The following is a 27,582-nucleotide window of genomic DNA, read 5'->3' on the forward strand; positions in this document are numbered from 1 at the left end:
ACCTAGGACCTTCTACATGAAAAGCAGGCGTTCTACGCCTGATCTCTATGTTTCCAGCTGTCGTCTTTTTTTTGTTGTTGTTGTTCTGTTGTGGGGCCTGGGCACTGTCCCTCAGCTCTTCAGCTCAAGGCTAGTGCTCTACCACCTGAGCCACAGCGCCACTTCCAGCTTTTTCTGCTTATGTGGTGCTGAGGAATGGAACCCAGGGCCTCATGCATGCAAGGCAAGCATTCTACCATTGTGCCACCTTCCTAGCCCTGGCCTTTTCTTTAGAACAGTCCTGAAATCTGTCCTAGGACAATCTTTTAATTTTATTTCCTGCTGATTTAAAAGGCTATTTCATTTCCTTAATGTTGAAAAGGAAAGTTTTAGATGCATCATCCCTTTTAAAAATGCTGAATGGAAATTTAGAAAGAGAGCAGTTTACATTTTTTTATCATTATTATAAAGGTGATGTACAGAGGGGTTACAGTTGCATAAGTCAGGTAAAGAGTACATTTCTTTTTGGACAATGTCACCTCTTCATTAGCACTCTCTCTGTTGGAAAACAGCTTTTTAAAAGCTTATTAAAAGGCATCCTCCCCTGACAGCTTTGTTTTGTGGTTTCTCCCAGCATTTAACCAGTGATCTTTCAATGGGTTGACTTAGTATTCAGGCTCAGACTTTGGAAAATTGACAAACAATGAGGTCGTTTTAAGGCTTTGGGTATTAAAGTCACACACACACACACACACACACACACACACACACACACACACACACACACACACAGATACACACACAAAGCAGATGAATGAAGATGTCAGAGCCAAGCCTAAAGGAAGACCTTGGTAATCCAGCCCTTGGTGAATAACCTTCAAACACCAATAAACAAGATTATCTGGATTTAACATGTGACCTTTCCTATTGTGACTGGTGCGTCCAGATGTTTCCTCATTTAGCTGCCTGGTTGAAATCTGCCTTCACTGACTGCAGTTGGATCTAGATTTGAGGTTGCAGAGTGACAATCTTGAAAACTATCTTCTGCAGTGGGTGATGCTGTCTAAACAGTAACATATGGAGACCGACGGTTTAATAATTAAAAATAATTTGTGACCTTCCCCATAATAGATTTGTTAATTATGTCAAGTGAAGAAGTAAAAATGGGATCATGATAGATATTTCACTACATTCGTCAGTCTGGTGGCATTAAAGATATCGACAAGATTTGTTAGTATCAGCCCTTTCTGCACCTGCGCCTACAGAAGCAGAAATCCAGCCATGTCTTTGTTATCCCTTGGTACCAAAGCAATGCATAGCAGGGGTTTTGTACTCAGGGCTTTGTACTTGCTATATAGGTAATCTACCAGGTGTGTCTTGCCCCGCAGTTATTTTTTTGAATAGGATCTCACTCCCCTTCCCCCACCCCTGCAGTCAAGCCTAGATTATGAGCAGCCTACATAACTAGTAAGGTAGGCTTGCCTCAACATACTCAACCTTTATGGTTTAAGGGGGGAGGGGGGATCTCTTAAACTCTTTAAGCTGGCCTCAAACTGTTATCCTCCCAATTTGAAGCTCCTGAATAGCCAAGGTTATAGGCACACGCCATTGCACCAGGCTAAGGGGTTTGTTTTGTTTAGTTTATTTGTTTTGTTTTGTTTCTGGTAGCACAAGCCCTCCCACTGGCTATGGAAACATTCTGCCACTTAAGCTATGCCTCCAGTCCTACTTTTTTTTTTTTTTTTTGTCGGTCGTGGGGCTTGAACTCTGGGCCTGGGCGCTGTCCCTCAGCTCTTCAGCTCAAGGCGAGCGCTCTACCACTTGAGCTACAGCGCCACTTCCGATTTTCTGGTGGTTTATTGGAGATAGGAGTCTCACGGTCTCTCCTGCCCGGGCTGGCTTTGAACCGCGATCCTCAGATCTCAGCCTCCTGAGTAGCTAGGATTACAGGCGTGAGCCACCAGCGCCCGGCCCTACTTTTTTTTTTTTAACTGAAACACTCATTATGTAGCCCACACTGGCCTCCAATTTATGATCCTCCTGCCTCAACTTCCTCAGTCACCAAGATTACCGGCATGTATCACCACAGCTAACTCAGTCCAGGTTTGTGACTATCCTTCCTAGCCACTAAAATGTGGAAATAACTTGATATATTCTTTAATCTCCCTCTCACTTCCTTTCTCCTTCCCTTTTTCCATTCCTCCCTCCCTCTCTCTTTTCCTCCCTCTCCCTCTTCCCCTCTCTCTACCCCTCCCTCCTTCTCTCTTCTTTTAGTGGTTCTGAGGTTTTCAGGTAGGCACTCTACTACTTGAACCATGTCCCCAGACCTTTTTGGCTTTCATTACATTAAAAAAAAATAATATCTCCACCTATGCTCAGGCCAGCCTGGACATTGATCCTCCTATTTGCACTTCCCTTGAAGCTGACGTGACAAGTACATCCATTTATGGTATGCAGCCTGAACCATTGCTGGCAGTTTTATATGACCTATTCCTTACTTACTATCCATTTGATTTGCAGTTCTAGTTCTTCAGGTTTTACTAATTCTCTCTCTGGAACCATATAGAAAAGATAATTCTTTTCTGCTTTTCTGTTATGAGAGAACTAAAGTCTTACATCCTTAAGTAAACTTTCACAGGACTTCCCCATGTGTGTTATACAACTGCTGCTTTATAGGTCAGGGATGTGCCCATCAATTAGCACTCATAGACTAGCTAAGCAAATAGAAACTGAGACGGAGAGTATCATCCATAAAAACATAAAATATTGTAGATTTTTTTTTTTTTTGGTCGGTTGTGGGGCTTGAACTCTGGGCCTGAGGGCTGTCCCTCAGCTCTTCAGCTCAAGGCAAGCACACTACTACTTGAGCCACAGCGCCACTTCCAGTTTTCTGGTGGTTAATTGGAGATAGAGTCTCATGGACTTTCCTGCCCGGGCTGGGTTTGAACTGCAATCCTCAGATCTTAGCCTCCTGAGTAGCTAGGATTACAGGTGTGAGCCACCGGCGGAGCCCAAAAACATAAAATATTGTAAAGAAGGGCTGGGTACCAGTGGCTTACACCTGCAATCATAGCTATTCAGGAGGCTAGATCTGAGGATCTTAGGAACATAAAGAGTTAGATAGTCTTTTGAGCGTTTTTGTTGTTGTTGTTGTTGTTGTTGTTGTTGTTGTTGGTCATGGGGCTTGAACTCTGGGCTTGGGCAATGTCCCTGCGCTCTTCAGCTCAAGGCGAGTGCTCTACTGCTTGAGCCACAGCGTCACTTCCGGTTTTCTAGTGGTTTATTGGAGATAAGAGTCTCATGGACTTTCCTGCCTGGGCTGGCTTTGAACCGAGGTCCTCAGATCTCAGCCTCCTGAATAGCTAGGATTACAGGCGTGAGCCACCGGCGCCTGGCTTTTTGAGTGTTTGTCTGATGGGACTGATCATAGCTCAAAAAAATCACATTTGTCATAATGCTTCTATAATACCGGGTAAATGGGTCGTTAAACTCTCTCTCTTTGAGACAGAATCCATATCAGGTAGCTAGCTATCAGTCTGGTTTTCATTTCTTTTATCCATATAGATTTCTTTTTCTTTTTTTTTTTTTTTTTGGGTCCGGTCCTGGGGCCTGAACTCTGGGCCTGGGCGCTGTCCCTCAGCTCTTCAGCTCAAGGCTAGCGCTCTACCACTTGAGCCACAGCGCCACTTCTGGCTTTTTTTCTTTTTGCTTATGTGGTGCTGAGGAATCGAACCCAGGGCCTCAGGCATGCAAGGCAAGCGCTCTACCACTGAGCCACCTCCCCAGCCCCTAGATTTCTTTTTTAAAAAAATTATTGGTCTGGTTATAATTTGCATGCCTCTAAGTGTTCAATGATTTTCTTTTTAATATGGGGTTTACACAACTGCCCTTATGTTTTGAACATTTCCTTCACCCTCAAAAGCCCCCTTGTACCTGCCTTCAGTCATTTATCATTTTTACCTCCAGCATAGGAAGCAAACAAGCTGATTTTTTTCACCAGTTGATAAACATTCAGATTATTTACATTTTCGCTCTTATAAATAATGCTACTATTGAACATTTTAATACAAGTCTACATTTTCTTTTTCTTTCTTTTTTCCTTTTTTTTTTTTTTTTTTTTGTCGGTTGTGAGGCCTGAACTCTGGGCCTGGGTGCTGTCCCTTGGCTCTTCATCTCCAGGCTAGCACTCTACCACTTGAGCCACAGCGCCACTTCCAGCTTTTTCTGCTTATGTGATGCTGAGGAATTGAACCCAGGGCCTCACGCATGTAAGGCAAGCGCTCTACCACTGAGCCACCTTCCCATCCCATATATTTTCATTTTGAGCAGATACTTAGGAGTAGAATTGCAGGGTTGTATGGTAAATTTATGTTTTATTTTTTAAGAACCCACCTATTTAGTTACCAATTGTTGTGTGAAAAGTTACTGCAAGGGATGATTGTAATTAAGAAGCATTTTATATGTAAATGGATTTGTTAAAATGAAACCTCCTGTACAACTAATTGATGTTAATAAGGAAAAGTTACTCCAGATCTTAACATCTTAACACAAATGGGTTATCTCAGAAATATGGGCTCAGCATCCTCTAATTCTGAGTCTCTCCCAAGGCTACCATAGAGGCATTGACCTAGATTGTACTCTCTAGTGAAGGCTTGACTAGGGAAGTGACCCTTCCAACTCACTCCAAACTTACTCAGGGTCATTGTTAGACTATGGTTCTAAGGGTTGTTAGACTGAGGCCTCATTTCCACTCCAGAAAATTTTGGCCAGATGCTACCTGCCATTTAGACCATCCAGCTTCTATATCACACACACACACACACACACACACACACACACACATAAACACACACCACAGACACACACACACACCAGGAAAGAAGATATAGGGGATATAAGCAAAATCCAAATCACAGATTTTTATAACCTAATCATGGAAGTGAGCTGTCTCATGGCCTTTGCCAAGTTCTGTTGCTTAGAAGCAAGTCACCTAGGTCCAACTGATACTCAAAAGGAGAAGGCAGTGATCTTCTAGGAAACATGGATTCTAGGAAGTAGACATCACTGGGAACATTCCAGAAAGTCACTTGCCAAACTGTTTTCCAGTTGGCTGCACTATTTTACATTCCTACCAGCAACATATAAGAGTTCCCATTTCTCCAGTTCCTTGCCAAGACTCATTATTGTATGTCTTTTAAAGGTAACCCTGGGCTGGGAATGTGGCTTAGTGGTAGAGTGCTTGCCTAGCATACATGAAGCCCTGGGTTCAATTCCTCAGTACCACATGAACAGAAAAAGCCAGAAGTGGCGCTGTGGCTCAAGTGGTAGAGTGCTAGCCTTGAGTCAAAGAAGCTCAGGGACAGCGCCCAGGCCCTGAGTTCAAGCCTCAGGACTAGCAAAAAAAAAAAAAAAAAAAAGTAACCCTTATATACCTTTAGCAGGTATGAAGTGGTATCTCATTGTGGTTTTATTTTATTTTATTTTTTTGTCCGGTCATGGGGCCTGAACTCTGGGCCTGGGCGCTGTCCCTCAGCTCTTCAGCTCAAGGCTAGCGCTCTACCACTTGAGCCATAGCGCCATTTCCGGCTTTTTTCTTTTTGCTTATGTGGTGCTGAGGAATCAAACCCAGGGCCTCAGGCACGCAAAGCAAGCACTCTACCACTGAGCCACCTTCCCAGCCCCCTCATTGTGGTTTTAATTTGCGTTTCTCTAATGATTGATGGTGTCAAGTATGTTTTCATTGGCCTGGTATCCATTTGTATAATTTCTATGGTGAAATGTCAATTCACATGTTTCGTGGGAATTTTTGATTGGGTTACTTGTTTTATTATTGCATTGTGGGACGTTTTCATTTATGAATCAGGCTTTTGGTGTCATACCTAAGAAATCTTTGTCTCACTTGAGGTTGTGAACCTATGATGTGTCTGTAGGGAATACACATTATTTTGCCTCATTTCATTACTGTAACAACTCCACATATGTTATCTTTGCACAAATGAGAAAATTCACGGTGGTCAAGTGACTTGCTAAGTTCACACAGTTGGTGAGCTCTAGAGATTAAACAAGACTTAAATTTTACATGGTCCCTTCCCTGTAATTATCAGTCTCCATTCTATTTATTATTTGATTACAATGAGTAGAAATCTCTCTACGTGTGATCATTAGAACTTGCCATTTGAGATGGAAGAAGTGTGTGTTCTCCAGTTGGTTGGCTATATTCCACCCTAGTTATTTTATTTTTCTGCTAGACAATATTCTGTCCTCAGTTTTAGTCAAGCTAGAATGCAACTTTGCTTACGACCTTAAAGTGTGAGACAAGGTAGCTGTTAAGCAGCTGTACTTTACCCCTAGGGATGAACATAGTTCCAGTGATGACAAGATAGCTTATTCTCTTGTGTGCTTTTAATGGTACACACTCACAAAGAAGATAGTGCTAGGTTTTTCCCTATGTTTCTCTGAACTCTTGTCTCATTATTTGATTTGTGTATGTATGCCGGTATTGGAGCTTGAACTCAAGGCTCAAGTACTGTCCCTTAGCTTTTTCACTCAAAGTTGGCACTGTATCACTTAAGCCACACTTTCACTTCTGGCTTTTCTGATGACTAATTGGAGAGTAGAGACCCACAGACATTCCTATCTTATCCCATTATTTGAAAACTAGAGGATGAGGGAGAGGAAGCAGAGAATGCTGAATGTCCACATAATATGTCGCAAATGGTAAATTTTATAGTATTTTTACATACTTTATTTTAATCAATTTAATGTTAAAAAAGAAAAAGAATCTTGTCATTTTAAATTCTTCTATGCCTTCTCCTCTCCTCTGAAAGCCTGTATACCCTTTGGGTCTGATTGGTGTATTTTCAGTTACAAATACAATTTATTGTTTTCCTGCACTCTGAGCTAATGTGCTAGCTTTAGGCAAAATTGCAATCTGTGCAATTTTTAAAAACATCATCAACCCTAATTTTGTACTTGAGGCAAAGAACAAAACAATCGTTCACTCCTTCCCCGCTTCCTTCTCACCTTTTTTCCTTTCCTTCCTTCTGTTTGTTAAGTTCAGCAGACACTGAGCTCTGCAGCAAGCAGAGTATGGAACACCAAGGGTACAGGCAGAATAACGTACAAATATTAGCTGTATGTAGAGGGGAAATGGGACCATGATAGGATGAGCAAATTTTAAGAAGGAGAAAGATAATTGAGCTAATTTGCAACTTGTTGATTGTGAAACAAGTGTAGGAAACCAGGAAGTGGTTGAACGTGTCTGCCTGGGGCTTAGCAGGAAGGTCTACTGGAAACAGACTTAAGAGTCATCAGCAATAAAACGTTACATCAGGACAGAAGGTAAAGAGAAAAGGGAAAAGTTTTAAGAAACAGGCCCCTAGGAACCATTCACCTCTGGGAGAGGAAGAAAAAGGAGTCCATTGAAGAAGTAAATATAGGAGAAAGGAATAGAAGATCCATCAAAGACTAGAGCAAAGGAAAGAAGATCAAAAAGCAGAGCTTGGGCCAGGCTCCAGTGGCTCATACCTGTAATCCTACCTACTTAGAAGGCTGAGATCTGAGGATCGTGGTTTGAAGCCAGCCTGGGCAGGAAAGTCCATAGGATTCTTATCACTAATGAACCAGCAAAAAGCAAGAAGTGGAGCTGTGACTCAAATGGTAGAGCTCCAGCCTTGAGCAAAAAAAAAAAGCTCAGCCGGGCGCTGGTGGTTCACGCCTGTAATCCTAGCTACTCAGGAGGCTGAGATCTGAGGATTGCGGTTCAAAGCCAGCCCGGGCAGGAGAGACCGTGAGACTCCTATCTCCAATAAACCACCAGAAAACCGGAAGTGGCGCTGTAGCTTAAGTGGTAGAGCGCTCGCCTTGAGCTGAAGAGCTGAGGGACAGCGCCCAGGCCCAGAGTTCAAGCCCCATGGCTGACAAAAAAAAAAAAAAAAAAAAAAAAGCTCAGGGACAATGCCCAAGCCCTGAGTTCAAAATCTGATACCAGCACGCATTCAAAAAAGTTAGTTTGGGATTGGTCTTTAGGCTGCTACTCTTACCTGATCTTAAGGGATATGTACTGAACTGGAGTTCATCTAAGATACTTTTTCACCAGCCTTAAGTGAAAAAGCTAAGGGATCATCTTATTGCAGAGTGATTGAGCTGGAGGGGCAGAAGCCAGACAGCAGAGGCAAAGAAGTCATCTGGAAGCCATGGAGGCTAATGTTCTAATTCCAGCACTCAGGAGACAGAGGCAGGAGAATGGCAAATTAGAGACCAGGCTGAGTTACATAGGGAGACCCTATCTAAAATAAAACATAATAAAATAAAAGAAAACAAAAGATCAGTTGGAAAACTGGTCATCACAATAGGGTTTGTGCCTTCTGCCGTATCATAAAGAGAAACTCTGTATGCCACACATCAACTTCAGATCGTGATAGACAAATTAAGGACATGTTGTTGGCATAATGTCCTAATTGATTTACTACTTTTCCCTTTTGGGTGTGTCATTATCAGTAAGTACGTTCAGGCAACCCAAGAAGTTTATTCATTCATTTATTCAATGTCTAAAGTAACTGAACCCTCAGACAGGTTCTGGGGACATATATGCTATTATGCTATTAAAACCTGGTCTCTGCTTTGAAGACACTCCTGACCTATATGGGAAATAGGCATGTTAATTGTCATGACATAGACAATAAACACCAGGGACCTGCTCTGAAATATGGTAGCCATTTTCATTTTCTTTTTTTTTTTTTTTGGTCCTGAGTTTGATATTGAGACAGCCAGAATAGTTATATCTTAATCAACATAATTGTATGTGGATGACAAGTTTTGAACTTTTTTTGTTGTTATTGTTTTGTTTTTGGGTCCTGTCATGGGGCCTGAACTCTGGCCCTGGATGCTGTCCCTCAGCTCTTCAGCTCAAGTAGCGCTCTACCATTTGAGCCACAGAGCCACTTCCGGCTTTTTTCTTTTTGCTTATGTGGTGCTGAGGAATCGAACCCAGGGCCTCGAGCATGCAAGACAAGTGCTCTACCACTGAGCCACCTTCCCAGCCCAAGTTTTGAACTTTTTATATCAATTACATTTTAACATACTTTAAACTTATTCTTCAATGCTATTTTTTACAAAAAAAAAAAGAAAAAGAAAGAGAGAGAAAGCAAGGAAGAAAGAAAGAAAGATTGCAGTGCTGGAGGTGTGGCTCAAGTGGTAGAATACCTCCCTAGTAGGTTATAAATCCTCAGTTCAAACCCCAGGAATGTCCTTTTGCTTTAGTTATTTTTCAGACAGGGGCTTGAGCTGTTTTTCCTGGCTTGCTTCAGACCACAATTCTCCTATCTATCTCTTCTGAGTAGATGTAGTTATAGGTGTGAGCTATTTTGCACAGCATAAATATATTTGCATTCATTATTTTTCATAGTTCTTTCTCAGAAATATAAATATGAAATAATATAATACACAGATTAAAATATTAGAATAAAGAAACCTTGAAAATGGACATAAATGAAACCAAACTTTATACTTATAGATCACTTTATGGTTTAGAAAGGATTTTCATTCATCATCTTCTTCAATCCTTACCATCTGAGGTTAAAAATTGTACTTGGAGCCAGACACCTATGTTTCATACCTATAATCCTAGCTATTCAGGAGTCTGATCTCTGAAGATCATGGTTCAAAGCCAGCATGGGCAGAAAAGTTCATTACCTTCATATCTCCAATTGACAAATAAAAAGCTGGAAGTAGCTGTGGCTCAAGTGGAAGGGCACTAATCTTGAGTGAAAAAAAGCTAAGGGACAGTGCCCGGGCACACACACACACACACACACACACACACACACACACACACACACGCACACACACACAATTGTACTTGATTCCATAACACTCGAAGAGTTTAGCCTACTTGAGTAGCTGGAATCTTTTTTTTGGGGGGGGGGGAGGGGTCCGGTTGTGGGGCCTGAACTCTGGGCCTGGGGCTGTCCCTCAGCTCTTCAGCTCAAGGCTAGCACTCTACCACTTGATCCACAGCACCACTTCCGGCTTTTTTCTTTTTGTTTATGTGGTGCTGAGGAATCGAACCCAGGGCCTCATGCATGCAAGGCAAGCGCTCTACCACTGAGCCACCTTCCCAGCCCATGGAATCGTATCCACTGTGATGGGTAGTATATTCCTGTTATTACAAGTAGTAAATCTCTTCCTGGACAAGGGTAGCTCACGCTCGTAGTTACTCAGGAGGCAAATATCTGGAAGATAGTGATTCAAGGCGAGCCCAGGCAGATAGCTATAGAGTCTCTATCTCAACCAAAAACTGGGAACGGTAGCATGAATCTGTCACCCCAGCAATGGTGGGAAGCATAAATTGATCTGGATCATGGTCCAAGTTTGCATAGCTGAAAAATGAGACTTTAACTCAAAAAAACAAAACAAAAAAAAACCATGGCACAAAGGGCTGGTGATATGGTCCAAAGTGATAGCTTGCCTGCATAAGAACCCCAAAACCCTGAATTCAACCCTCATACTGCGAAATAAAAAATACAAAATAAAAGGATAGAGTAGTAACTTCTTGTTCTAATGGGAAAGGAAAGACTTTCATTAACGTTATTTAACACAATTATTTTTATTATGCCAACAAATAAGCTATTTTGATAGAGGAATATTATTGGTAAAATTATGGACAGTCCCTTGTAGTTGTTTTTTTTTTTTTCATTCTAGTTCTCTTGAATCTGAAATGACACGATTTACTCATTACCAGCTTGGAGTCTTTACAGGAAATTTAAAAGTCTGATGAGAACATGTTTTAACTTAAGCCAATTAAATATTATCAAAACTTGCTATCTCTGATCTCTCTACTACTGAGATATTAATATTGTTTCTCCTTTTTTAGCCTGGTCTACCTTTTGCAGTTTTTCTTAATTTTAAAAGTGGCACTTAAAAAATGAATAGCCATCTGTCATTTTAACTTTTAAAAGCCAAGGAAAAGGAAGTATCATAGATCCTATGCATCAATGACTAGAAGTTTAGTTTTCATTGGCACCTTATAATTTTACTAATTAGCTAATATTAAACCCTATGTTCTCTAGTTCTCAACATAGTATAGGTTTTCCTCTCTCTCTCTTTTGCCCATAAAAGTGTGAATTAAAAGATGGAAATGACCCATTGTGTCAGTGTTCTTGTTCCTAATACAAAGAGGCCATTGTAGGAAAGTACAGACATTAATTTTATATGGAATCTGTGCTAGTTCATCTGTTTGGGCTGGATTGCATGATAGCAATGAACTCTATATAGACTCACTACCTACAATACATCTATCTCCCATTTTGCTCTTTAGTGCTCCAAGCTTCTAAATCCTATTAACAGCTGTCAAAACCTGGTAAACTATTTAGATGCTTTCACAATTTGTTTAATTGGATAGTTAGAAAATGGCATGCTAGAAAAGTCCCCCCCCCCTTTTCTTTTAGCCTGGCTGAACATCTGTAGCATTAGGGCCTCATTATCTCTGAATTGGCATAGCAAATCAGTGGCATCATTAAAATGCCACATTAAGATGATTAAGCTTCTTTGTTATCCAGTTGACTTTTGCATGTGCTGAGGATTTCATGGTTATGACCCCCAATCCTTGTAAAACACTTAAACAACATCACCCATTTGTGTCTTCCCTGTATTAACAGCCTCTGCCTTGTCCCTCCCCATATCACTTGCAAACTTGAGGCTATTAACTTCACACTCTGTCCTTCTTAGAGTTGGATTCTGAGACCTCCTAGCTCAGGGTAGAAATTCAGAAGCTCTGGTTTTTGTGTCTTTTTGGTGTTTTTTTTTTCTTTTTTTGACTAGGAGGAAGTTCTTAGTAACAACATGCTACCCAAGGCACCGGAGTTTGCCTGTGCTTCTTGTATCTTTGATAGGTTCTTCTCTCCAGCAGAGCATTTTATGTGCCTGTAATAACAAACTGAGGCACAGTTGGCTGAGACTGCTATTGCCCCTGAAGGATTTAGATGTTGGATCCTTTCCAGGACCCATTGTTTTTGCAGTGTCTCAGGTGAAACCAAAAAATGTCTACTCTGGAGTGCAAGCCTTTCATGTGATAACCATCACCCCAGGAAATGAAACCATGTGTATCAGCCCCAGTGAGCCGAACCTTTGTTCTCTTCAGCCTACAAAATTCTCTCTGGGGGGTGTGTGTGTTAGTGTGTGTCATCTTCCTAAGAGACCTTCCAAACAGAGCCAAAGATGGGAACAATTGTACCCCAGAGCAGCTCCTTTAGAAAGAAGTTTAGTTTAATCTAATTTCCTATGGGTTAGATTCAATTTAGACGTCTTTTCTTCCCTCTGGGAGTGTATAGCAATTACCTTTATCAGCAATTTGTGGTTTTGCTCTGTTCTTTTCTCCACAAGTTCAATTATAAAAAAAAAATAAAATTTATTTAGGAAGCCTTTAACATGTTCTATTATGAAATCATCGATCATACACAGAGAAAAGGCAAATATAATTACAAGCATCCATAGACCCACCACCTGACTTAAGAAATTAATTTTCACTAGTGTCTATGAAGATTCATGATGGTCTTTTAAATGTGGATTTAAATTATGTGTGTTTATTATGAGATTAGGATGTACAGAAGCACAGTGGAGGATTATTCATATGACAGACGATTCATTTGGTTTACCAAAGACTTCAGGGTATACTATGTGGCATTTCCTCAAGTATAGTCAAGTATCTAGTGCCAGATCTTCATAATCTGGGGCCTTTAGTAAATAATTTAAGGGCCGAAAAACCTTGACAACTGTAAGCTAGTGAAAAACGATGATATACATTAAGTATATAAGGTAAATCAGTAAGAGAATATTATTAGCTTTGCATGCAACATTTTATGGACATGCCAACTATGTAAAGATGAATCTGTAGATGTTAATTTCCTCTTGCTAAAGATAAAGCAGTATGAGAACAAAAAAACTGAATTATTTTCTAGTTACAAGTGTCCAGGAGGACTCCTGGAAGCAGTGGCATTTTCACTACCTCTACATAGAACATGAGTGTGCTGGAAGAGGAAGATGGAGAGCAGGCTTGGAGCATACTTGAGGAACTTGTTAAACTACACATTGTGATCCAGTAGGTCTGGGTTGAGGCCTGAGTGCCTGTGTTTTGAACAAGTTCCCAGAGAATGCTGAATCCAAGGGCCTCACTTTGAGTAGCATGGCTTTAGAGTTACAGAGGAAAAAGGTGATCCCAGAGGACTGAGAAATGAGATACTCAAGTAGACAGGGCAGGTTCTAGACACTAAGGAGTTTGGACTTTATTCTGTAAGCAAGATGAAAACATTGAGAGCTTCTCAACAGGGGCTTATTGCTACAGAATGGTTAGTCTTGCAAGAGGAGGTAGTATCTATAATAGAGATTGCATGTACCTAAGACCAATCACAAGGTGAGTGCAGTGGTCTACTCATGCACCAAGAGTTTAATGGTTCTTAATGTAGAACACTGTGCAACAGACCAGTGGTTCTTAAACTCCATTGTTCTTACAGTTTATGTGGAAAGTGTTTTTAAATGTTTTTATTTTCAGTCCTCTTACTCAGCTTAGTAGATCTAAGGTGAAAACTTCAAACTTTGTCTTGAAACCACATATCCACAGCTGGGCACTGGTGGTTCACGCCTGTAATCCTAGCTACTCAGGAGGCCCAGATCTGAAGATCGAGGTTCAGAGCCAGCCTGGGTGGGAAAGTCTGTGAGACTCTGATCTCCAATTAACCAACAGAAAACCGGAAGTGGTGCTATGGCTCAAGTGGTAGATCACTTGCCTTGAGCTGAAGAGCTGAGGGACAGTGCTCAGGCCCAGAGTTCAAGCCCCATGACCAACAACAACAACAAAAAAATCACATACCCAGTTGGATACCAATGGCTCATACCCCTGTAATCTTATCTACACATAAAGCTGAGGTCTGAGGATCCTGGTTCAAAGCCAGCCTGGACAGTAAAGTCCATAAAATAAAATTCTTATCTCCAATTAACCAGCAAAAAAAAAAAAAAAAAACTAAACAAAACAACAAAAACAAAACCCAGAGGTGGAGCTGTGGCTCAAGTAGTAGAGCATCAGTCTTGAATGAGTTCAAGTCCTAGTACTGGTACACACACACACACACACACACACACACACACACACACACACACACACACACACACACACACACACACACACACACACACACACACACACACACACAAATGGATAGATTTGCCATAGGGGAGATGTGCAGAGAAGACAGGGTTAAGAACAGTGTTTATGAGGTAAAGGAGGAAAAGGAGATAGGGAGAGTGATCAGAAAGACAAAAAGGAAGCACAATTTCATTGAAGAAGTGGGAGTACAGAAGAACAAGAATGGTGATCAGCATAGTCACAGACAGCAGAGAAATTTAAATGGTATACAAAAAGGCATTTGGATTTGAGAATCAGGACATTATTATTATTATTATTATTAGTCGTGGGGCTTGAACTCTGGGCCTGGGTGCTGTCCCTCGGCTCTTCAGCTCAAAGCGAGTGCTCTACCACTTAAGCCACAGTGCCACTTCCAGTTTTCTGGTGGTTTATTGGAGATAAGAGTCTCCTGGGCTTTCCTACTTGAGCTGGCTTTGAACCATGATCCTCAGATCTCAGCCTCCTGAGTAGCTAGGATTACAGGTGTGAGCCACTGGTGCCCAGCTATTGAAGATTTTTAGGAGATGAGATTCTGTAAGTTATAGAGGCAGAAGCCATATCACAAGGATTTTCATGTATAATAAAGGCTTGTAACCATAAATTGTAGTAAGTCTAACCAGAAAGGAATGTTGAAAGAGAGTAAGTTTAGGTATCTTATAATAGAAGGCTGATTCCCTTCATGGTACAGAAAAATCATCTAAGCTATTTATGTAGGACTGGTAAACAAGCAATTATGCCAAGAAACTACTGGGTCTAGTAGTCCAAGGGTTTTCCCTAATGCTGTGTCCATGTGATTCTTATGTCCAGCTCTCCAATTCTGTCTTTCTCATTCTTTGGCAAAGTCCTAAACTCAGATTGGATCCTCAGCCAGGTTGGAATAGTACTAAGTTCTAGGTTAGACCTACTGAAGCCAACATTCTGAGATAAGGAGAAGCTGTTTCAGAAAGACCCACACACATTTGTCTTACTAGTTTTGTTTTTTTAATTCACTGACCATGGAATTCTCTAAGTGTGAGGCTATTCACATTTTCTAATCAAAATGAAAAGGGTCCTTTTGGCCCTTTCAATCTATTGTTTTTGGTTTTCAGTAGCTGAAGTTTTCCGTTGAGGTTCTTTTTAACGCCTACATGCAAACTGAAGAGCACTCAAGCTTTGGTGGGATATCACCCACAGCTGGAGTGAGGGAGGAAGACCAGAGGGTACAAGCCTCAGGTGCATCCTTCTCTTTAAAAAAAAAAAAAACAACCAAAAAGCCAAGTGCTGGTGGCTCATGCCTGTAATCCTAGCTACCAGGAGGCTGAGAGCTATGGATGGTGGTTCAGGCAGGAAAGTCCGTGAGACTCTTACCTTCAATGAACTGTCCACAAGTTGGAAGCAGAGCTGGGGCTCAAGTGGTGGAGTGCTAGCCTTAAGCAAAAAAGTTCGGGGATAGTGCCTAGGCCCTGAGTTCCAGCCCCAGTACTGCCCCCCCCCAAAAAAAAAAGGAGGAGGAGGAGAAAAGAAGGAAAGGGAGAAAGGAGAGAGGGAGGAAAGGAGGGAGAAGGGAGAAAAGAAGGGAGAGAGGTAAAGAAAGAAAAGGAAGGGGGGAAAAAAAACGAAGGAAACAAATTCTATCTGAAAATAGGGCAAGACCAAAGAAGAAAATGAACCCCTTCCCAAATAGGACTCATCAATTTACATAAAACCCAGCTACACTGTGATGGATAAATTTGGTTTGGGTTGGGCTCATCCTGCAGCCCTCCATCTCTACCAGCCAAGAGCATGAAGTTGTGAACCATGAAGTGTGGTGAGCAGGGAACAGTGTTAGCACCCTGGTTCCACTGTTGGTGGTTAGACCCTGTCTTGCTCTATTAAGCAAACACAGTTAATATAGATGAAAGGTAACCTGGATAGAAGTGAAAATTGAAACTCGGTAGAAGGTAGCAAGCCAAGCCCAGCTGCAGGGGTACTTCCTCCTGTGTGACAACACGAATGACACTTCTGATATGTTTTGGAAGGGATGTCATTTTTAACACTCTCTCTCTCTCTCTCTCTCTCTCTCTCTCTCTCTCTCTCTTCTCTCCCCCTGCCCTCCTGTTAAAGTGTTTTGGGTTTTTAACATCTACCCCAGTGAAAGAGTGTGGGATAGAGTTGGTAAAAAGCCACTTTGACTTTTTGTACTAAAGTGTGAGGTCAAATCCAAGTAACTGATAGTTCAAGATTAAATCTAGCACGGTGATCACACCTCTGCTTGTAACTGGCTGTGTATACTTGGGTAGATCATTGAAAACATCTCTGCGCCCCAGTTTTCTCATCTGAGACACAAGAGGATGGAATTAGATGATTTCCAAATTCCCTGTTGTCCTAAGCTCCATGGATCTGTACAATTTCCAATTTTTCAAAAACCAATATTTGAAAGGATACGCATTTAGACAGCATATTTTACATATAAAAAAATCTCATATGGGGCTGGGAAGGTAGCTCAGTGGTAGAGTGCTTGCCTTGCATTCATGAGGCCCTGGGTTCAATTCCTCAGCACCACATAAGCAAAAAGAAAAAAAGCTGGAAGTGGCGCTGTGGCTCAAGTGGTAGAGTGCTAGCCTTGAGCTGAAGAGCTGAGGGACAGTGCCCAGGCCCAGAGTTCAGGCCCCACGACCGGACCCAAAAAAAAAAATCTCATAGTGTTTATTATAGTATCAGATACATCTTTGAGGTTTTGTTGGTGTTAGTACAGAAATTTGCTTTCTCTATTTCTTATGTCCTTCATCTTATGTATTAAAGCAAGGTTAAAAATACGGCCCAGTAGTAGAGCTCTTGCCTAGCATATGGCATGTGCAAGACCCTGGATTCCATCCCTAGCACTTCATCCCTCAAAAAAGAGCACCATAGTCCCTTTAAAAATGGCACAAGAAGCCAGGCATCGGTGGCTCAAGCCTGTAATCCTAGCTACTCAGGATGCTGAGATCTGAGAATCACGGTTCACAACTAGTCTGGGCAGGAAAGTCCGTGAGACTCTTATTTCCAATAAACCACCAGAAAACCGGAAGTGGCACTGTGGCTCAAGCAGTAGAGTGCTCACCTTGAGCTGAAGAGCGTTAGGGACAGTGCCCAAGCCGAGTTCAAGCCCCATGACCGACAAAAAAAAAAAAATGGCACAAGGGAGTTGGGTGCCAGTGGCTTATGCCTGTAATCCCAGCTACTCAGGATGCTGAGATCTGAGAATTGTGTTTCAAATCCAGCCAGGACAGAAAAATCCTGAGATTCTTTTTTTTTTTTTTTTTAATCCTGAGATTCTTATCGCCAATAAACTATGAAAAAAGAAAGGAAGAAATAAAGGAAAAGAAGAAGGGAGGAAGGATGAAAGAAAGAAGGAAGGAGAGAGAGAATGAGGGGAAGAACAGAAAGCCTGGAAGTCGAGCTGTGGCTCCAGTTAGAGTGCTAGCTAGCCTTAAGCAAAAAAGCTTAGGGATACCACCCAGGCCCTAACTTCAAGCCCCGGACCCACATGCCTACACACATAAAATGGCACCAGGTCATTAACTCACTTGAGTAGGCCAGTCTCTCCGGTCTTATCCATTCCTATTATCAATGCTAGGGCTTTAAGCTTATTCTTCTTTTGCTTGAATATAGGTATCTTTGCTTAGGTTAGGCCCTGTTTACTTACTGAAGGAAGTGGCTCCTTATTTTCTATTAGAAAATTACTTCTTCTTTTATCTTTCTCAACACTATTTTGCTAGTCTTGAGGGCTTCCTCTACATACAGTGTTGTATGTTTATCAGTTCCAAGACCAGCAGGAAGATAAGATGAGGTCTAGCAGTTCTGATACAGGGAAGGGGAAGAAACAAGGTATGGCTTAAATGCAAAAACAAAACAAAAAAAAAACAAAAACCCTACTAACTGTTCAACTCTCAGTCTTGGTGACTTAAATTTATGCAATTGAATGATCAAAATGGCATTTTCTCCTTGAAACCTAAAGGCACATCATCTTGCCTTTTTAACAAAAAAAAAGTTCTAGATCTGAGAATCTTCCTTCTCCCCCCAGTATGGGGACAAATTGCTCAAAATGTTTGTTTCGTGATCTCTGAGTAATCATAGTTAAAACCTGTTATCTCTAATTTCTGCATAGCTGAAAACTGTCATCTATTTTTATGCATGCCTTCCTTTATGATTCTGAAATCAAGTAATGAGTGATCACCCTAATAGCATTTCCTTGTTTTGTGGATGGACAATGTTAATGTTAACTTCATTCAGCATTTAATTGTCAGTTGTGAGTCTCTGATTTTTGAGCTGTTTTCAAAGTTTCCAATACAGTCATGCTTCTTCTCTTGTATTTTCTTCCTGGCAGATGATTTGATGAAAGTAAAAGATGAATACAACGAGAGAGATGAGAATGTTTTAAAGCCAGAGTCCATGGGAAACACAGAAGAGCCTGAGATTCCATACAGCTATGCAAGAGACTATAACGAATATGAGAACATCAAGTTGGAGAGGCATCCAGTTGTCTCCTATGACAGCAGCAGGCCGGCCAGTGGCAAGCTGAACTGTGATGTGTGTGGACTGTCCTGCATTAGCTTCAATGTCTTAATGGTGCATAAGCGGAGCCACACTGGTAAAGAGCCCCATTTTGCATTCTTCTAAAAAAAAAAAATGCCCTACTGCACCTGTGGGATGAGTGAAGAGGTAGAATTTGGGACTTTGAATTGTCTTCATTGATCTTTTTTTATCATTCTGATACATTCTCGCTTTCTGCATTGCTATGTATTGTTGATTTTTAGTTCTACTTCACTATGCATTTGGCAAACATATTGCAAATGCCATTAATAGAAACAAATGGGAGAGCACAGTGTTCTAGGTCAGCCAAATGCTTTTTCTTTGGTTAATAAGTAGGAGTTAGATCGTATGATTTGCTTCTTTCTTGTGTTTTTGTGTGACATTTCTTAATTAAAAGCAAATCATCTTATTGGGTTCAAATTTGGTAGATGAAAGGAAAATTTTTTTTGGGGGGGGAGGTGGGTTGTGGGGCCCAAACTCTGGGCCTGGGCACTGTCCTTCAGCTCTTCAGCTCTACCACTTGAGCCACAGCACCACTTCCAGTTTTCTGAGTGGTTTATTGGAGATAAGAGTCTTATGGACTTTCCTGCCTGGGCTGGCTTTGAAACCATGATCCTCAGATCTCAGCCTCTTGAGTAGCTAGGATTACAGGTGTGAGCCACTGACACCCAGCAGGAAATTTTTTTAGTACCATTTTTAAAGACTATATCTTCAGCCAGGTGCAGTGTCTCAAGCCTTTAATCCTAGCTACTTGTGTATGTATGGGTGGGAGGTGCTAATTGGGGTATCAAAGTTAAGGGCAAAAGCTTGTGAGGCTCCCTTTCAATGGAAGACTGGGTGTGGTGGTGTGTGTCTGCTATCCATCCCAACTACAGGATTGGGCGTGGTGGTCCACACTTGTCATCCCGGCTATGTAGGGAAGCATAAGTGGAAGGATTGCAGTTTAATCTGGCCTGGGTATGAACTCAAGCCCTATCTCAAAAAAATAGCCAATGCTGGTGGAGTGGCTCACATGGTAGAGTCCCTGTCTAAACAAGCATGAGGCCCTGAGTTCACATCCCAAAAAGAGAATATATCTTCACATAATAAGACAGTCTAGGAAGGCATATAAACAAGGATCCCACCTAACAGATAGATTCTGTCTAACATGTGATATGAAGACTCTTAAAAAGAAGCATTTCTGGGGCTGGGAAGGTGGCTCAGTGGTAGAGCGCATGCTTTGCATGCCAGAGGCCCTGGGTTCAATTCCTCAGCACCACATAAGCAAAAAAAAAAAGCTGGAAGTGGTGCTGTGGCTCAAGTGGTAGAGCGGTAGAGCGCTAGCCTTGAGCTGAAGAGCTGAGGGACAGCACCCAGGCCCAGAGTTCAGGCCCCATGACCGGACCCAAAAAAAACAAACAAAAAGAAGCATTTCTAGTCCTTGACCCCTTATTAAGACTTGAGTTTGAAGGGGTAGGGGCGTGGCTTAGTTGGTAGAGTCCCAGCCAGTGAGCAAAAGCTTCAGGTACTGAGTTAAAGTCCCAGTCTCAGACCTAAAAAACAAACAGATTTGAGTTTGAGTCTTTCTTAAAGGGAAATTTTGGACAAAAAGAATGTCAAGTGATATAAAAATTACATTTAGAAAGCTCTCCTAGAGCTGCTCTTGTTTCTTTGCTCTGATTCAAGACAAGACAATACCTAGAATAGCCTTGCTGAGTGGGAGCTCTTTCTCTTCTGAGAGAAAGATTCCACAAGTAAAGTCTTCCCCTTGCCTCAAAGTGCAAATGTAAGCTTCCAAGGGGTCCCACTTTGGGCAAAGCCATCTATGAGGTGGCTCTTGTCAAAGGTATCTTATCTGTGTAGATGGCTTTTCCACTCACCCCGTGACCCAAATTCTCCTTTTTTTTTTTTTTTTTTGTCCTTTCTAAAGGTGAACGGCCGTTCCAGTGCAATCAGTGTGGGGCATCTTTTACTCAGAAAGGTAACCTTCTCCGCCACATTAAGTTGCACACAGGGGAAAAACCTTACAAGTGTCACCTCTGCAACTATGCCTGCCAAAGGAGAGACGCGCTCACAGGGCACCTTAGGACACATTCTGGTAAGTGAGGGGCTGTGGAAACTAGAAAGAGTTAAGTGTAGGGCTCAGATCTGTCATTCTCCTTCTGAAGGGTTGCAACAGCAGAGACCTCTAGGGCTAATTACACTTCCATTAAGGCATTAATTGCTCGCCGTCTGCCTTAGTGAAGATGATCTTCGCAACATTACTGTGCTTGGAGAATGGTAGTCAGACAGGAAGAGCCTGCCCTCCCTTCCCCTGTGAAAATGCCTTTTGAATTTCAGCAAGGAATTTTCTTACGGTAAACTTTATTAAAAGATCATAATCCTAGCCCACTATTTTCCATGTAAAAGACCAGACAATGTAAATCATATACAGTTTGTAAATTACCACCAAAAAAAAAAAAAGGGTAAACTAGAATGTAAATTGTTTGGAGACCCATTTTAGCCACTGTGGGGGGTTTTGTTTGTTTTTGTTTTTATTTACTTATTTTTTAAACAATACTGGTGTTTAAACTCAGAGACTTACTTTTTTAATTTTTATTTTTTGGTCCGTCATGGGGACTTGAACTCAGGGCCTACGAGCTGAACTCAGGGCCTAGGAGCTGACCCTGAGCTCTTCCACTCAATGCCAGCACTCTACCACTTTGAGCCACAGTGCCACTTCTGGTTTTTTTCTGTTTATGTGGTATGGAGGAATAGAACCAGGACTTCATGCATGCTAGGCAGAAATCTACAACCAAGCCACATTCCCAGCCCTCAGGGACTTATTTTTTAATCTTTAAAAGTTGACAGCAAGCCAAGCACTGGTGAGTCATGCCTGTAATCCTAACTTCTCAGGAGGCTGAGATCTGAGAATCATGGACTTTCTTGCCACTGCTGGCTTCAAATCATGAAAAAGACCATGGGGGGAAAAACATTTGTGTTTATGTCAATCCACATTACTACTTTAAGTAAAACTGAGCCCATTCTTAAAAGTGGTAATAGGGGCTGGGAAGGTGGCTCAGTGGTAGAGTGCTTGCCTTGCATGCATAATGACCTGGGTTCGATTTCTCAGCACCACATAAGCAGAAAAAGCTGGAAGTGGCACTGTGGCTGAAGTGGTAGAGCCCTAGACTTGAGCTGAAGAGCTGAGGGACAGCGCCCAGGCCCAGAGTTCAGGCCCTACAACCGACAAAAAAAAGTGATAATAATTCAGAGATTAGGATTAAGTCAATCCAGGAACATCACCAAGACAGATTACATGTGGCAAAGGGAAGGTTTCTTTATTTGGTAGCTCTTTTTTAAAGTAGTGAATTAATGAGTTGGATAAAAATAAAAATAGGGCTGGGAATGTGGCTTAGTGGTAGAGCACTTACTTAGCATGCATGTAGCTCTGGGTTCAATTCCTCAGTACTGCATAAACAGAAAAAGTCAGAAGTGGCACTGTGGCTCAAGTGGTAGAGTGCTAGCCTTGAGCAAAAGAAGCTCAAGGACAGTGTCCAGGCCCCAAGTTCAAGCCTTAGGACTGGCAAAATGAATTAATAAATAAATAAACAAAATAAGAATAGGACAGTTATCTTCTGTTCCCCTTTACAAACAAAAGCAACCACAATTGGCATTTCAGGATAGATTCTAGAGGACCGCAATGTGTGTAGAAACTTCCAATTTTTAGCCCTCACAAACCTGCATTTAATCTTAATTTGGAATTTCAGAAGGATTTTTTTAAGTGTTTCAAATCCCAAAGTCTCTATTTTAAACATAAAAAGAGGAGTTAGAAAATAAAGAATTCAGGGGTAGAGAAATAATGCCTCAGTGATAGAGTCTTTAATTTTCCTAGCAAGAACAACATCTAGCAAGAAAAGAAAGCCAGGCATTGGTGTCTCATGCCTGTAATCCTAGCTATTCAAAAGGCTGAGATCTGAGGATCATAATTCAAAGACAGCCCAGGCAGGAAAGTCTATGAGACTCATATCTCCAATTAACCACCAAAAAGCTGAAAGTGGATCTGTGGCTCAAGTGATAGAGTGCTAGCTAGCCTTGAAAGTAAAAGCTCAGGGACAATGCTTAGACCCTGAGTTCAATCCCAGGAATGGAAAGAAAGAGAGAAAGAGAGAGGTAGAGAGAGAGAGAAGACAGAGAGAGACACAGAGAGAGACAGAGAGACAGAGACAGAAAGAAAGAAAGAAAGAAAGAAAGAAAGAAAGAAAGAAAGAAAGAAAGAAAGAAAGAAAAAGAAGAAAGAAAGAAAGAAAAGAAAGAAAGAAAGAGAGAGAGAGAGAAAGAAAAAGAAAGGAAGGAAGGAAGGAAGGAAGGTAGGAAGAGAGAGAAAGAAAGGAAGGAAGGGAGAGAAAGAAAAGAAGAGAGAGAGAAGAAAGAAAAGGAGGAAGGGAGGGAAGGAAGGAGGGAGAAAATAAGGACTTTAGTCCTCAAAACTCTGAGAATTTTTGGGGATATGTTTTCTTTTCAAATCAGAAAAACCAGACTTATACAAATAAAGTAAATAGTTTTGGGGTAGAGAGTTGAAAGGATAGAGGGTTACCTGATTTGTCCTAGTAAACCTAGGAGTAAACTTTTGCTTCATCTTAGAAATTTAGATGAAGTCCTTTTTTGTTTTTTTGTTTTTTTTTGCCAGTCATGGGGCCTGAAATCTGGGCCTGTGCACTGTCCCTCAGCTCTTCAGCTCAAGGCACTGTACCATGTGAGCCACAGCACCACTTCCAGCCTTTTCTGCTTATGTGGTGCTGAGGAATCAAACCCAGGGCCTCATGCATACAAAGCAAGCACTCTACTACTGAGCCACCTTTCCAGCCCCTGTAATTGATTTTTAAATCTATTATTTTAAAAATAGCTTTATTAATTAGCTCATGTTTTATTGTTTTAACCCAGGTTTGTCATAGTCATTGAAAAGACTGAGATTCATTTATTCAAACATGTTGATATTTTGACTAGGCATTGGTAGTTTATACTTCTGATCTTAGCTATTCAATGGGCTAAGATCTGAGGATCCTGGTTTGAAGCCAGCCTGGGCAGAAAAGCCCATGAGATTCTTATCTCCATTTAGTCACAGCAAAAAGCTGAACATGGAGATATAGCTCCAGTGGTAGAGTACCAGCTTGGAGTAAAAATGCCACATGAGAGCTGAAAGCCCTAAGTTCAAGGCCCAGTACTGGCACACAAACAAACAAACAAAAAAGTTGATATTCTAACAAGTTTCTAGCAGGGGCCAACGCCCACAAACTTTGGCAAGTGGTACTTTCAGCCAGATGGACATCACCAAAAAAGGAGCCCTTTCCTATTCTACTTTACACTACACTTAACCTTGAAGAGTAAGAGGGCTCTATTTTTGTGAAACACAAACAAACAAACACTGGGTGAGATGGTAATCATCAAATTGAACAGTATGCTGACATAATAACCTGCCCTACACTATGCCCTTATTTCAGCTAGCTAAATTTTAAAATAACATCAAAGAGTTTGGGGGATTTAACTCCGTGGAAGAGCCCTTGCCTGGCAACAGGCAACAGTACAAGGCCCTGAGTTCAATTGTCAGTTCTGCGAAAATAAATAAATAAATGTAACCAATGCTCTCATTCCTAGTGAGCAGTGTGCATGGAACCCCAGTGCATCTTTTGTGAGAAACCCCATAGAGCTGCTAAGGTTTTGCTGAGTGGCCCTTGTATTCTCTTTCCAGTGGAGAAACCTTACAAATGTGAGTTTTGCGGAAGAAGTTACAAGCAGAGAAGTTCCCTGGAGGAACACAAGGAGCGGTGCCGCACGTTTCTTCAGAGCTCTGACCTGGGGGACACCGGTGAGTTCCACAGCACCCATTTTACACATACAAACTGGAGTACAATGTGAATAAAATGACCTACCCTGTGCTCATGGAGTTGGTATTTGGATGGGACAGGCAGATTGTAAACAAAATATAAAGCAAACTATATATCAGAAGGTAAAGAAGTCCTGAGGTCCATGGAGACTCATAAAGCAGGCACAGAGGGTTGAGGGTGAGGTAAGGAAGACTTAAACTAGATAAGATTTTCAGCAGACTTTAAGGCTCAAGGAAGTGAGCCCAGCAGATAACAAGGAAACAGCAAGTGCAAAGGTCCTGAGACTCAGACTTGAAGAAGTGTCAATAGTCCTAATGGTGGAACAGAATGAGTCATGGAACATAAAGTCAGAGAGGAAATGGGAGACTAGATCTTATCAAATCTTGTGGATGATTGTAAAGACTTTGGCTTTTACTCTGAGTGAAATTGAAAATCTTCAGAGAGTTCTTCACACAGAGCGGTGATACCATTGAAGACTTTTCAATTGTAGAGTCAATCTGTTTCCTGCAAGAATTCAAGCCAAAGGAAAATCATGTCTTGGTAGTGGTTGAGGTGAGAGGCAGGCTCTTATAACAGGCTCATCAGGATATGACCACTGGAGCCGCCCAGAACTGAAATTACAAAGATTGGGGGAGGCTGGGAAGAGTTCGTTAAAACTGCCAGGATTTTCTTTGTTTAAAAGTCATATCCTTGTTTGCTCATATGATTTAGTGGTTTCTCTTTGGCATTTGAGGATTTCCTATATTTTTCATTTGTCTTGCATCATATTGTCCATTGGTTGAAACAGTGTATGTCTTTCTCTATATTGATTGTGATTTTCTTTCCTCCTCATTTTTCAGTTGAAGCAAACTGAAACTTTTTTTGTGTGTGCCAGTCCTGGGGCTTGAACTCAGGGCCTGGGCACTGTCCCTGAGCTTTTACTCAAGGCTAGCACTCTACCACTTGAACCACAGTGCCACCTTGACTTTTTCTGCTTATGTGGTACTTAGGAATTGAACCCAAGGCTTCTTGCATGCTAGGCAAGCACTCTACCACTAAGCCACATTCCCAGCCCAAACAGAAATGTTTTTGTGTTGCATCTCTGCCATTGCCCCTTTGTCTTACCCACTTGACCCTCAGCCCTGTTCTACAGTTTGGGGTGAAATTGTGTGTGTGTGTGTGTGTGTGTGTGTGTGTGTGTGTGTGTGTGTGTGTGTGTGTGTGTGTGTGTGTGTGTGTGTGTGTACTAGTACTGGGGTTTGAACTCAGTATTACGATGTTATTGTCTTAGTTTTCTTACTCAAAGCTGATGCTCTATCACTTGATCCACATCTCTACTTCCGGCTTTTTGGTGGTTAATTGGAAATAGTCTCAAGGACTGCTCAGGCTAGGTTCAAAAGTTAATGCTCAGGTCTCAGCCTTTTGAATAGCTAGGATTAGAGATGTGAGCCACCACCACCAGGTGAGAAAACCTTTTTCCTGTGGTTACTTGTAGAAGTGTTTACTTAGAGCAGGCACAAATCCCTGTGTGATTTAGTGTTGGATAGCAATAGTTGTAGTTGAATAGTTTGACAGTCTAGCATAGAAAGATTGTAAAAATATGACAGAAGGAATGTAAAACTCAGGGAGAATGAAGTGGAGATCATGAGTATTTAACCTGGCCCTCTGTTGGAGTGAGAGGAAACTTGTTTCACATAAAGGCTATTGTACAGTATTAGGAGCTGGCCAACTGAATTCTGCTGGTTTGCACTTGCTTCTGCTTTTTATTCTGATGGCATCTTTGGTTTTATCAAGGAGTAGGATTTCCTTCTTATTTCTAAAGAGAAATGTTTGCTCCCTTAAAAAAAGCAAAAATTTGGGTTTCAACACCTTAAATGGCATGATTGATATAGGCTATATTTGCCCAAGAATATACCATAGGCATATACATGACAGTAGATATGTGTGTGTAGATATGTGTGTATATATATATATATATATATATATATGTATATATTTTAGACAATAGGCAAAGTGTTACTGTGAGAAATTTCCAAGTTGTGAGCACTTGCCATATACCAGTAGAGCTAAAGATACTTAAAATTGGAGCCAGGTGCCCGGTGGCTCATGCCTGTAATCCTAGCTACTCAGAAGGCTGAGATCTGAGGATTGGGGCTCAAAGGCAGCCCAGGCAGGAAAGTCCATGAGACTCTTATCTCCAATTAACCACCAGAAAACTGGAAATGGTGCTGTGGCTCAAAGTGGTAGAGTGCTAGCTTTGAGCTAAAGAGCTACGAGACAGTGAGCTTCCAGGCCCAGAATTGAAGCCTCATGACTGAGGCTTCTTAAAATTATTCTTAAAATTAGAACAATAAAAGAGTATATCTAATTCAACCAACTTATTTTATTTGGGGAAATTTTTTTAATACTTTTTTTTGGAGGGGGGGAGATTGGTCATGGGACTTGAACTCTGGGCCTACATGCTGTCCCTCAGCTCTTCAGGTCAAAGCAAGTGCTTGAACCACAAAGCCACTTCCAGTTTTCTGGTGGTTTATTGGAGATCAGAGTCTCATAGACTTTCCTGCCCCGGCTGGCTTTGAACCATGATACCCAGATCTCAGCCTCCTGAGTCGCTAGGATTACAGGCGTGAGCCACTGACGCCCAGCTGGGTACTTTTTTTTTTTTAAGTTAAAGCCTTTTTGATTAGCAAGAGAAGTACATTAACACATCCAAGTGGACACAAGTGTGTGTATCTTGATTCTCATGAATATAGGGGGAAGGTGGAAATTAATCAATTATATTCCATATAATAAATGAATTATTGATTTACTTCCTACTCTATAACCTTTTTAGGAATTTGAAGTTAGGAAGAGAAGTTTTTCAAAATAAATATTTTTACTATATTCAGTAGTATTCTGTGAGGCAGAAAATGCTAAAATACAAAGTTATGTGCAGTTTATATGGCAATTTGATAGATGCATGCAGATTAACCAAGTCAACAAGTTTTTATTTTTTTAAATAAACATGTTGTAATGGTGGTTTTTAGGTAACAAAATTGGCAATGTCATACTTTAATCAAGTATAAATACTGTGTG

At 41.3% G+C, this 27,582-nt stretch overlaps 1 protein-coding gene across 1 annotated transcript in view; it reads left to right on the forward strand.

Moving 5' to 3' along the window:
* The window catches only part of Ikzf3 (IKAROS family zinc finger 3), a 92,335-nt gene that overhangs the window by 35,441 nt on the left and 29,312 nt on the right, over positions 1–27,582 (forward strand). Inside the window, exons 4-6 of the mRNA XM_070028120.1 lie at positions 18,480–18,743; positions 20,595–20,762; positions 24,393–24,509. Of these exons, the coding sequence (XP_069884221.1) occupies positions 18,480–18,743; positions 20,595–20,762; positions 24,393–24,509 (549 nt within the window). The remainder of the gene's footprint in view (positions 1–18,479; positions 18,744–20,594; positions 20,763–24,392; positions 24,510–27,582) is intronic.

Source organism: Dipodomys merriami, unplaced genomic scaffold, assembly GCF_024711535.1.
Source record: "Dipodomys merriami isolate MVZ:Mamm:240054 unplaced genomic scaffold, mDipMer1.0.p SCAF_19, whole genome shotgun sequence".
Taxonomy (NCBI): domain Eukaryota; kingdom Metazoa; phylum Chordata; class Mammalia; order Rodentia; family Heteromyidae; genus Dipodomys; species Dipodomys merriami.